This window comes from Acanthopagrus latus, chromosome 5 (genome assembly GCF_904848185.1).
Source record: "Acanthopagrus latus isolate v.2019 chromosome 5, fAcaLat1.1, whole genome shotgun sequence".
NCBI classification, from domain to species: Eukaryota; Metazoa; Chordata; class Actinopteri; order Spariformes; family Sparidae; genus Acanthopagrus; species Acanthopagrus latus.
This window is the reverse complement of record NC_051043.1, coordinates 18,886,079-18,897,740: the sequence shown is the minus strand read 5'-3', so window position 1 is coordinate 18,897,740 and position 11,662 is coordinate 18,886,079. Positions and strand designations below refer to the sequence as shown.

Here is an 11,662-nt window from a genome sequence, read left to right as displayed (position 1 = left end):
ATCGCTTTCACAGCAGGACTGAGCACATTTCCTGTTAAGCGTAAATTGGACATGATGTGTAGGTTTGTCGTGCTATATTGCTCTCAATGACAGGTTGCTGCAGGTACTTGGCGACCTTTCGATTTTTTGAAGCTCTTAGTGTAAAAATAACGTCCTGATATAATGTTCTTCCAGTGGAGACGCAGTCACAGTTCTTATAATGATCTGTCACACACACACGCTCACACACACACACACACACACACACACACACACACACACACACACACACACACACACACACACACACACACACACACACACACACACACAGTCTCTTAAAAATCTCCTTCGTGCTGATTAAACCAACCCGAACCTCAATTATTCCAACACTTTCATAACGGCTCTGATACATTTTTATTAAACTGTAGCAGTATTTACAATGTACAATCACTGAATTATTCAATTTTCAAGACACATTTAAAAGTGCTTTTTTAAAAGTGAAGTTTTCGTTCTGAATAAATAAGAGTTTCCATTTTCGGACAACAATACAACAACAAACAACAGTAAAGCTGCAAATGTGCTCATCACTGATACAAAAAAAAATGCTGAGGTTTTACTGTGATACTGCTACAACACTCCTTTTTTTCTTGTTTTTAGTAGAGCTCATATTGCAACAATAATCAAATGAGTGGGTAAACAAAAGGAAAATAAAATCCTGACCTGATGCAATGTTTTTATGTCCCATCAAAAAAAAAAAAAAAATAGGAAGAAATAAAAGAAAAGTGGAACTTCTTCTTTGCATTATAACAAAAAAAGGAAGAAATTAAAAAATAAAACTCCCATGTTGGCGTGGAAGAGAGACATTTCTCCACAGTCTGATGTCTTTTAGCTCAGCTCAGTCTCACAGCAAAGAATCCGACTTGATTGAAAACAGATCATGAAGGTCCCTGCTGTCCCCGGGGGGGATTAGACTCCCAAACAGAGCAGATTACTGACAGTACGTCCCGATGGATTTTTTTCTTTCACAACGTCAGAGTGGTGATGCTGCGAGAAGTAGATGCAGAAGGTCAGCGGCTGATGGGAAGCTGCGGTAAAGAGATGGACGGATGGGTCAAGTGGCCCGGGGCGGCGAGGACGGAGAAGGGATGAGCTGCACGGAGAAGAGAAAATGCATGAGTTTGTGGAGCAACACGAGCAGCCGGGTGGTCTTCTCCATCTGACAGATGTAATATACATTTCTTTGTCTTTATCTGCAGAGCCCCCACTGGGGAGATGCCGTCTTATATCACGTCTTTGCTTTTCTCATCACAAAACACCTCAGAAATCACTCTGGCACCTCAAATCCTTGATTAAAATCCTCATATTACTATACTCGCTGTTTGTACCTGTCTGAGCTGATTTATTTTTAGATGTGTATCTTGTTTTATGAAGTGTATTCATATTTCTGCCTTGTTCTCTCTCTCTTATTACACATAGTAAAAGAAGACTATCCCTACATTATCTTTGACTATATAATGAAGGCAAATAAAACGTTGCCATTTTGTTGTAAAACATGCTTCTGGTGACGGATGTAAACCTCTAAAACATCCAGATGATGAATGTATGCAAGAGATATATTTACCATGCATTTTTCTACGGTCTTTTACATGTATTAATCGTCCTTTTTAAGTACAACATTTGCCTCAAACAGCCTTAACAGTTTCTGTTAAAGTACTCCAGACCAAATGATACCTTTAATACATTTTAATGCCCAATATTTACAGCAAACATTCATATTTCTTTGTTGTTTAATTTTCATTCTTTTTGTGTTCCTTTTCCTAATCCTTATTTATACGCTGTATAATTACTTACTGCACATGAAAGTCCCAAGAATAAGCAACACTGCACTTCAACATACAGTAGCCTACATACAGCATTGTCAACCATTAAGGAAGGATCCAGATCCTTTACTTAATTTACCAGTAAAACTCAGCTATTGACAATATAACTTCAGTAAAAGAACAGAAGAATTATTGTAAAATGTACTTAGAGTATCAAATGATAGCAGATGTGCTACCTCTGCTATATCTGTAAAAAAAACAACCAGATAAATGATAAATGTAGTGGTGTGAAAAAAGCACCCCTGTTTAAATGATGTGCCATAGATCATGAAGTACCATGAAATATAAATGCGTAAGTAAAGTACAAGTACCTCAAATAGCTGCTTAAGTTTCGGCGCTGCAGATTGTATGATGTAAAGATATAATTCAGTATACAAAAATCTAGAGACAGTCGATTATCAAGTCAAATCAAAACAAATCAAATCAAATCAAAATACATCTGATTATGGAGACAATCTGATGGGAAACTGGTACCATTCTACTTTTTAGTCTCAGAGAAAGAGGCACATAACAATAAGACCTGACACTCACTGTCCAGGTACCCGTGTAGAGCGAGTAGATGCGGTCGGTCGGGGCTGCTGAACGGTGAATAGTGGATATCATCTGGCAGCGACGGAGGCATCCTGGACAGCGGAGCGCTCTGAGAGAAGCTGCTCTGCGGCGGCTGCTTTTTGTGTCGTGCTCGGCAGTTCTGAAACCAAACCTGGGAGATATTACAGATGATGTGAGCATGTAGCGAGCAGGTGGTAGGAAAAAAAAACAGTCCTCTGCAAACAGTGTGGAAATCAAGGAAGTCAAGGTCTGACTGTTGTTTGTGTTTGTCTATCCACAAAGTGATACATATTGTACCCTTCACAGCTGGAAAATGAAGCTGTGTTTGATGTGATTGTCAGAGATTGATCATGGATTACATGAACATTTTGAATTTGGTTCGCCAAGAAAAAAAAAAAATATATATATATGAGTTTATAACAAATAAGCAATAGGACTACTCAGTGTAACCTGTGGGGTATTTTTTGTGAAGCAGACAGAAACAAAGAGCTTATAACCACATCATGGTTGATAAATAAAACAGCTCGATGCTCAGCACAGAATGTGAATCATAGGCATCACAAACAATAAATAGCAGATCAATATTCAGTGAACTCTGTGCAACCTTATTTCCCTTTCCAGAGAAGGAGACACGTGCCAATGAGATGCTCAAATGTTGCTTGGATTAGTGTAACAGCATACAAAGAGCGGTCACACCCAAGTGTCACAGTTCATTTCATCCATAAGTACTGGGAGCGGTGATGTATTGATTGGCAATTTGTTTGTGTGCAAGCCTCACTTAAACAGTGGGCAGGGTCTTAGCTTGGTGTGGCGTGTGTTGGCTTCCAAAAAAGAATGTCATTGGTCAGGGTTTAAGTGTTCGAAGTGTTCGATGAGTCAAAGGCAACAACACTCGCTTTTCTAAAACTTAATTCCAACGAAAATATTAATTCCTGCACACCATTTATTTGATGTATTTTTATTATCATTATTATTATTTTACCTCTGCACTGATTTATTTACTGATTTCAGTCAGCAAGACCTTTCTTAAGACAGAATAAGAGAGAACGCTTTTAATTGATCAATGCAGAGGTAAAACAATAAATAAAAAATGTGTACAGAAATTATTTTGAGTAAGTAAAAATGATTTTTCTCAGCTGTTTCCAACCTGGGGGTCTGTACCTCTGTGAATCTAAAAGGGACCATGCGTTGACTAACGGGATACAAAGATTTTTAGCCATTTTTCATATTAATTATACTTTGCCTCATCTGGTCTCGCTTTAAACCAGGCAATTTCAGGAGGAAAAACAGGCTTAATTTTAATGGTTTACAGGCAAGAACACTGGGACCCATGAGGATGTAGAGATTATTACAACATGCCGTGATGAATTCTGGAGGAAATCCTCTGGGTTTGGGTCGTTATTTGTCCAAACACTGGACAAATTCAAAAGATGTGAACATCAACAAAAAGTAGTAGTCGTGTTTATTGAGAAAATAGTGTCAAAAAAACAAACAAACAAACAAAAAAAACCTGTGTGAGTAACAGATATGGTATATTTCATGAAAAATGTAATTAGAAGCATGTTGTGTGAACTTGCTCTTTACTGACTTCAGACATCTGTAGACAATGACACAGCGTCTACAGATGCAACATTTTCAAATATTTCAATAAATTAAACAAGTTGAACCACTGGTGTGATAAACGTTAAACGTGCATCACAGCGCCGTTGCGTGTTTGAATCGCTTCCTACCTGTATGACTCGTCTGCTCAGTCCCGTCATTTCTGCCAGTTTCTGTAGCGTCTGAGCGTCGGGGTTGTTGTCCTGAGCGAACTGAGTCTGCATCACCTGCAAGAACACACTGCTGTCAGTCAAGGACCCACAAACGTACACACACATGCCACGACACCGCAGGATGAGCTCACACACACACACACACACACACACACACACACACACACACACACACACACACACACACACACACACACACACACACACACACAGAGCAGAATCTACCTGCAGTTGCTCAGCGGTGAACGACGTCCGCGCCCTCTTGGCTGGTTTTGGTTGGCAGTCCTGGTCGGAGGGCAGCGCTCCCTCCAGAGTCAGTCCTGTGCCTTTAAGAAAGGCACAATCACAACGGCTCTCACTCACATTTCAGTCGTTTTATTGTGAAATGACACAAAAACAAAGCAGTTATGAGTTTGATGGGTCAGTTCTGCTACAGCACAAGTCTGTGTCACAAAATTGCACATTTGTTCAAACAAACTGTTAACACAAATTCAAATGTTTTCTTGCCAACAACCGCACAGTCTAAGTATTTACACTGTATTTAGGGCCCCGTGTTTTCCTCACTGACAGCGCACCAGAGAGCAGAGACTTCCCCTAGAGTATCAGAGTGAAAAACACGGGAAATAACAAGGTAAATACACAATTCAGAATCCACATGGAAGACGACAAATTGGAGTTTTGCTTGAGCTGCAGCGTGATGAGTTTGTTTCTACAGTTCTTTCTCTGGCTTCTTCAAGTTTTGGAGGTGTCAGCGGTCAGGGATGTCTGCCTTCTCTTGAGTGTAATGGAACTAGATGGCACTCAGCTTGTCGTGCTCAAATACATCTGAAAAATCAGCACCAATGCTTCTTTCCAAAAATCCTAACCTGGTCACAGAAGGAAAATCCACCAGTGTTTGTGGGCAGTTTCATCTGGGAAAAATGTTCTTGCTACCCAACTACACCCACCAAACACATCACAGTACAGGAGGAAGTGGGCATTTCTGACAGCACAGGATGTCATCAGTAATGGCGTCCACCTCGGCTGAGCTGTGACACAATAGCTTAGTCAGCTAGCCTGTTGTCCATGAGCAGACGCACGTTTCCTTCTGCGCGAGGATACGGAAAGACAAAAATTCTTGCGCGAAATTACACAGAGCGAGTTCTGTGGATAACTCTTGAGTGACCAGGTCAGGATTTTTGGAAAGAGACATTGCTGTTCCAATATATACAAGAGAAGGCAGGACATCTCCATGGACGATATCTACAAAACTCAGCAACCTGCACCAAAAATAATCTAGATGGATAAACAGCACCAAAGTTCAGAGGAAGAAAATATGCATAATATTGAGTTTGGGGAATAATAAGCAGTAGTATATGCAACAAAAACATTTGTTGCATCACTCAGTAAACCTGACTGCAACAGAGAGCTGGATTAAGCTCACACAGAATATATCTGTGGTGTCCATCCGGTGCTGGAGAAAGCTGCCTGTGAGGAGACTTAAAGGGAGGGCAGGAAACACATCTTCGATAACGTCTGTTACCGTTCTCTGCAGCCCTGCGGAGGTTGTCCAGCATGATGTCGTAGTGGCTGCGGCAGAGCACCCTGCCCTCCACCAGGCCGAACTCCTCCCCGGTGGACAGCTGCCTCTTGCAGGAGAAACAGGCGAAACAGGCCAGGTGGTAGACGCTGCCCCGAGCCCGCCGCACCCAGTCACTGGCGTACACCTGCCGGCCACACTGGGCGCACTTAGTGCCGAACCTACTGTGAGGGAGAAGGAGACGGGCAGGTGAAGGTTGGCTGACCGTGAGCAGAGTCTTTCGCCCAACCACACCCTGTAGAATATTTGTTAATTCATCCCTTCTAGTTACAGCCACACAGCTCAATGCAAAAGATACGGTAAATGTTCCTTTAAGTCATTCAAAAACTAAAGCAGCAATTTGAGTCAGAACAGCAAAAAACATGATTGGCATCTCTCTCTGATGGCCTCTCGTCTGCAGTGTTTCATGTAACATCTGTGCAGAGGAACGCTATTGCTGATGTGTTGTGGCAGGAAGCTTTGGGAGAAGAGCCAGACGTTCTCTCTTTATCTCCACACTGAACGTGATACTGAAATACAGCCACAGTTTCTAAACCAACACCTCAGAGTTCTGCTTCACCTGCAACATTTAACTGAGGGATGGTGGTGGGGGGAGGGGTTTCATATCTCATAATCCCCTTTAATGCCTTATCTTTGTTTTGATTTATGCATATTTGTTGGAGAACATCACAATTGTAACAACAACTGTTTGAAGCCTGCAAGGTAAGTCATATCTCACAAAGTCCTGTTGTTGAAGTCCTCCCTGTGATGTGACTGAAAGTGACTGACGAGTGTATTGACATCTTTTTTTTTTTTTTTTTTTTTTTTTAAATCTGGCCGTCTTACCTGGACTTTAAAGCCACTGCAGTATAAAAATTGATGGTCCAAAGAGATTTTGAACACATTTTACTGAAGAGACGCAGGTGACATATCTGTGATTTAAAAAAGAAATTAGTTGGAGATGTTTCCTCCCATCCACCAGTGAACACAACGCCTGATCTGGGCCCCAGGTTTCTTTGTGTCATGAAGTATTTTGGTTATTTGTTTAAAGACAATTTTGTAAAAGATGCATACAATGTGAGCACAATAAAAAATAAGGTCCTAAAACTTAATTTTGAAAAAAAAAAAAACAAATAAACAAAAAAATTGATATATAATATTGTGATATTGTCATACATGTTAACAGGTTTTCTCAATAAAAGAACCAAAGCCCACTGAAATGTAGCTGGAAGTTTAGGACAGCAGCTGCTTTTCCTGGTTGATAATCAAGCAGTTTGCTCATTGATCTGATCTGACTCTCGGTGAACAGACAGAAACACCGACACTGAGCAGAAACTCTTTTCAAACAAATGTGGTTTTTTGCAAGTGGTGTGCTGTGATGTATCCTGATGAAAAGATCTCGCAGACCAACAGCCCATTTTGACCCATTATGCATGGCCTCATTTTGAAAAGAGAAAAACGATATCTCCGAGAGAGGGAAGGCAATTCATATCAGAGCACGGGTCCACAGTTTATCTTTGAGAGCAAAGATCAATAAACTGTAAAAAACATCCCTCAAAAATAAACCAAATCATGTCCAAGAATTTCTGTTGTTTACTAGAAGCCCATTCCTTCGTGTTTCATTAACAGGAGCAGAGTAGAAAGTAAAAACTTCACATTGCATGAGTATTACTAGTCACGATGCACAGTTTGTCCATCTGCAAGGCTTCTGAAGGCTCCTCAACTATATGAAACATTATTTCAGACAAGATCGTTTTCATGAATTATACACATGAAATTAATTCTCCATTAAATAGGAGATTTAAAACAAAACGAAAAAATGTCACTTGGCAAAGTATGCTTATTTTGGGTCGAGAAAACGCGGAGGAACAAGAGTTTATTTCGAGCCTTTTTTCCCCGTTTTTTTTTTCTTTGTTTTTTCATGTGAATAAGAAAGGCGCCTGAATGCATCTGCAGAAAGATGAACTGGTCTCGAAGCTAAAACATGGCGTCTCTCTGATTTAAATCACTCCAGTCGGCTAATTTCGGTAATCGACAAATGTCTTCCATTCAAAAGAAGATCAGTCGTTATTTAATCAGGGCCCGTTAAAAAGCATAAACACATATTTTAAAAAAAAAATAAAAACAAGCATCTATAAGTGAGTGTAGTTGTGTTGGCCTTCTTATGAAAATACATCCATTTTAATTTAATCTATCGACGTTTTTGTCTTGATAAAACGAACATCTCCAACCATTTAAAAAGTAAAGCTGGTAAGAAATACACATCATTTAGTAATTAAACAGCCCATGTATTTCTGCAGGAATAAACCCCGATCTTACCTGAAATAATCCAGTTTGCAGTAGATTTCCTTGTTTTTGACGTAGCAGCTGTTGTGTTGGCGCAGAGACGCTCTGCAGACCGAACACTCCAGACAGCCCAAGTGCCAGTTCAGGTTGTTCACCTGCGAGGACCGAAGATAAATACAATCATCAGTCAGAGGGTGTGTGTGTGTGTGTGTGTGTGTGTGTGTGTGTGTGTGTGTGTGTGTGTGTGTGTGTGTGTGTGTGTGTGCGACTGGCAACCAGTGCAATCACAACGGGTTATAAACGTAATTTCACTTGAAAAAACGTTTTATTTATTTCCCCGAATACAGCCTGAAAGAAAGAAAGAAAGAAAGAAAGAAAGAAAGAAAGAAAGAAAGAAAGAAAGAAAGAAAGAAGATAACACGTATTGGAGAATTACATTGAGACGCTTTCCTGCGTTTAGTTTTGTTGAGATCATTTCGAAGAGCGACGACAAAAATAGAGGATAAAAGAAAAACTACAAACTGAATCATGCAACGGGAATGACATTCATTCATTCCTCCTGCTTCTCTTCTTCCTCACCTTCAGCAGGTACCGGTCATGGATCTCCATGCCGCAGCTGGCGCACTGGTTCTTGGCCGCCGGAGGAGAGCAGAGACAGGCGGCCTCCGACGGACTGGACTCCCCGGACTCCTTCTTCACCTCCAACTTAGACTGCATCCATAAAAAAAAGGGTTTGAATCAAAATAGGAGACTGGTTTATCGTCTCTTGTAATTTCTTAAGTTTGTTTACTTTTGTTCGTTTTTGTTTTTTTTTTCTTAAATCTTATTTCAAAAGCGGAGTTACTGAAAGAAAATAATCCTTGAAGTATTTCAGCTCCACGTGAAGATCTCATCCGGGGGTGAAAAAAAATAAAACCCATAGATCACATCTAATAATAACATCTAATAATTCAATTTCCACCATTCCACTATTAAATCAATTTGCGCATGCATCCTCGCGTGTTCGACATGCTTCACCATTTAAATTTCACCCCACAATTATCTATCTCAGGCTACGGATCTCGCCTTTGTGTGAACTCTTAAAAATTCTCCTCAAAAATTAAAAGTGAAAGAGTAGAGTTTTGGTGGTATTTTTCCCCCCCTACGCGACATCCGTGACCATAAACGCCGCGTTCAGCCTGCGGGTACAGGTTTGACCTCCTCCTGATCAAACCACGGGGCCCATATCCAGAAAGTCCTGCGCGCGTAAAGTTTAGGGAAGAGGGCGACAGAAAAAAAGGGGGGACTAAACGACACCTTAAACAGATTGAAAAAAGGACAAAGAAATCAAAAGGCTGCAAAGCAAACTCGTCCAGATGTTTGTGACTCACCATTTTCGGGTCTTGAACGCTGCCTATTTGGAGAGAAGATGGAGCTTGCTCTGCGCATTACGCATCTCTGCCCCAGCCCACACTATATCCGGTCCAAAACAACGAATAAGAGTTTCTCCTGCATTTAAACCCTGGCAACAAAAGAAATTTTGATGCAATTAGAAGAAGAAGAAGAAGAAGAGTAGAAAAAAAACAACCCTACATACGATCGATCATTCTTCTTCTTTGCGCGCCACGGGAGGCAGTATTCCCATGCAATCAACGCAGTGAAAAGAAAGGATGGCACTATATCTGCAATTAGCGGCGGATTGAAATGCTTCGCTTGATAAGTGGCAACCCGAGTGTCAATTTCATCTGGCAATCAAAAAAAAAAAAAAGAAAAAAAAAAAAAAAAGGAGGACAAATATATATATATAACCGAGCCACCAAGCTAAGAGAGAAGAAAGCGGCGCATCCTAATTTCAATAGCTGTATAATCGAAAATCGAAAAATCTCCAAAGTGAAGAGGCTCAATTGGAGATCGGTCTATTCATACAGACAATGCGCAGAAACTGCAGCTGATCTTGACGCATAAAGGAGCTTGATTGTCTCGTTCTCGTGATGGACCCATTTAAGTACTTGAGGCTCCCCTGGGTGATTACAGCTGCATTCATAAACAGCCAAAAAAAATCTGCGTTTGGGTGGCAATCCGGAGTCCGTGTTGTCCTTCATTTCGACGAAATTAACAGGGAATGCAAGATCGCGTTAATTACCAGCCGCGGCTGTAAATATTGGAGGCAGCGGGACGAGCCTCGCTGGCCTGCGGGAATTAAAAACAACATATACTTCATACATGGAAATCCTCCCCGGAGCGGCGAGAGCATCGTCCGATAAAAGTTTCCCCGGAGCATCACAGGCGAAACATCCACGTAATTCCCATGAACACGGCTCTTTTTTGAACGAGCTTTTTTTTTTTTCTTCTCCCCTCTTCTCCTCAAACAAAAATAATCCAACTTGATCAAACTTTGTGCGGGACTTCAAACAAAAACCCGGTGGCACCTCCCAAGACAGACTGCAGTTTCTTTCTCCCCGCCTCGGCTCCGAAGTTTACACCCAGTTCAGTCACACAGGATGTGATGCTGCCCATTGGACCGGGGTGTACGCTCCTTTTTCCCCCCTTTCTTTCTTCTTCTTCTTAAGAATTAAAGCATGAATTCATTGCACAGAGGATAATCAGTGAATAACAAAAAAAAAAAAAAAATCAAAAAAAAAATCTTCATCCTGCTCGTCTCTCTTTTGTCTGGCTGCGATGGTTGAAGGCCACGCGTTAGTTTTACTGGGATCACTTTGGCGCATCGCTGCTGGTTGCAGGCTGATGTGGGGTGAGAGGTGATTGGTGCCAATTATCCATCATATAGAGTTTATTTCTTTAGATCAGAGGCAATCTTTGCGTTCCTTCACCTCTTCGTGTCGCCACGCTGCTGCTAAATACATTTAATTGAAATATAGGAAAATGTTGCAGCAAGCAGACAAACTTTTTTCTTTTTTTTTTCTTTCATCAGATCCCTTCACTCCTGGAAAGTTTCTAAGAGACGTATCACGTTTTGTTTCTGCAGATTTGAGAGCTGATGTGTTCAGATCAGAAACACAGTGATCAGTGATTAAACAGGCTCAGTGCTCAACAGTTGCTGTGGCTCATATACTCCAGACATAACAAAAACACTGCTTGGAATGAACTTAGTGCCGGTTGTTGTGTTCACACTCCAGTAAATATTGTATTTATTATTATTTTCTTTTGCATAGCAAGTGAGGTGGGAAAAAAAAACAAGCAAAAGACATTTCAGACAGGAGATGGTACTCACTGGTTTAATGGACGCTGCTCCACAGTTGAACCAGATGATGACTCTGGAGTGACTGAAACATAAGCTGAAACTGGTTGGTTGTTTTTTTGAACCTGCTGATAACAAATCTAATACAACACATGTGATTGGTGTTGTTTCCGTATTGCTGATGCTGCTTAGCCAAACTAAGCTCAACTAAACTTGCTTTGGAGATTGTTTTTCACTAAATGTATGAAAATATTTAACAGAATTTGATGCCTTTTTGTTTTCTTACTCCAACTTCAAGAGATTAGACTTCTGTCTTTTTACTACTTGCGTGATCTGCATCACAATTTAAAGTGAGAAATCACAGCTAATGGCCCACACCTTTTCCTGTATGACCACTGGAACGCTTTGTCATGTTGTTCCCTAAATATCACGTTTAGATTATGTGTATACAAGG

The 11,662-nt window shown here is 40.8% G+C and overlaps 1 protein-coding gene across 4 annotated transcripts; it reads right to left on the bottom strand.

The window, feature by feature from the left end:
* Positions 1-386: 386 nt before the first annotated feature.
* si:ch211-236k19.2 (LIM/homeobox protein Lhx6) lies at positions 387-10,520 on the bottom strand. 4 transcript variants are annotated; one of them, XM_037097026.1, is made up of 9 exons: positions 10,233-10,520; positions 9,401-9,531; positions 8,610-8,741; positions 8,064-8,185; positions 5,709-5,926; positions 4,412-4,512; positions 4,145-4,240; positions 2,394-2,565; positions 387-1,132 (listed from the first exon to the last, which is right to left on the bottom strand). In XM_037097026.1, exons 2-9 carry the CDS (start codon positions 9,401-9,403, stop codon positions 1,050-1,052), a joined length of 927 nt encoding a protein of 308 aa, XP_036952921.1. In that variant the 5' UTR covers positions 9,404-9,531; positions 10,233-10,520; the 3' UTR covers positions 387-1,049. The 4 variants fall into 4 exon arrangements, with proteins under 4 accessions (XP_036952921.1, XP_036952917.1, XP_036952920.1 ...); XM_037097022.1 differs by having other exon boundaries at positions 5,709-5,929; positions 10,233-10,518; XM_037097025.1 differs by lacking the exon at positions 10,233-10,520 and adding an exon at positions 9,607-9,982 and having other exon boundaries at positions 5,709-5,929.
* Positions 10,521-11,662: the final 1,142 nt, after the last annotated feature.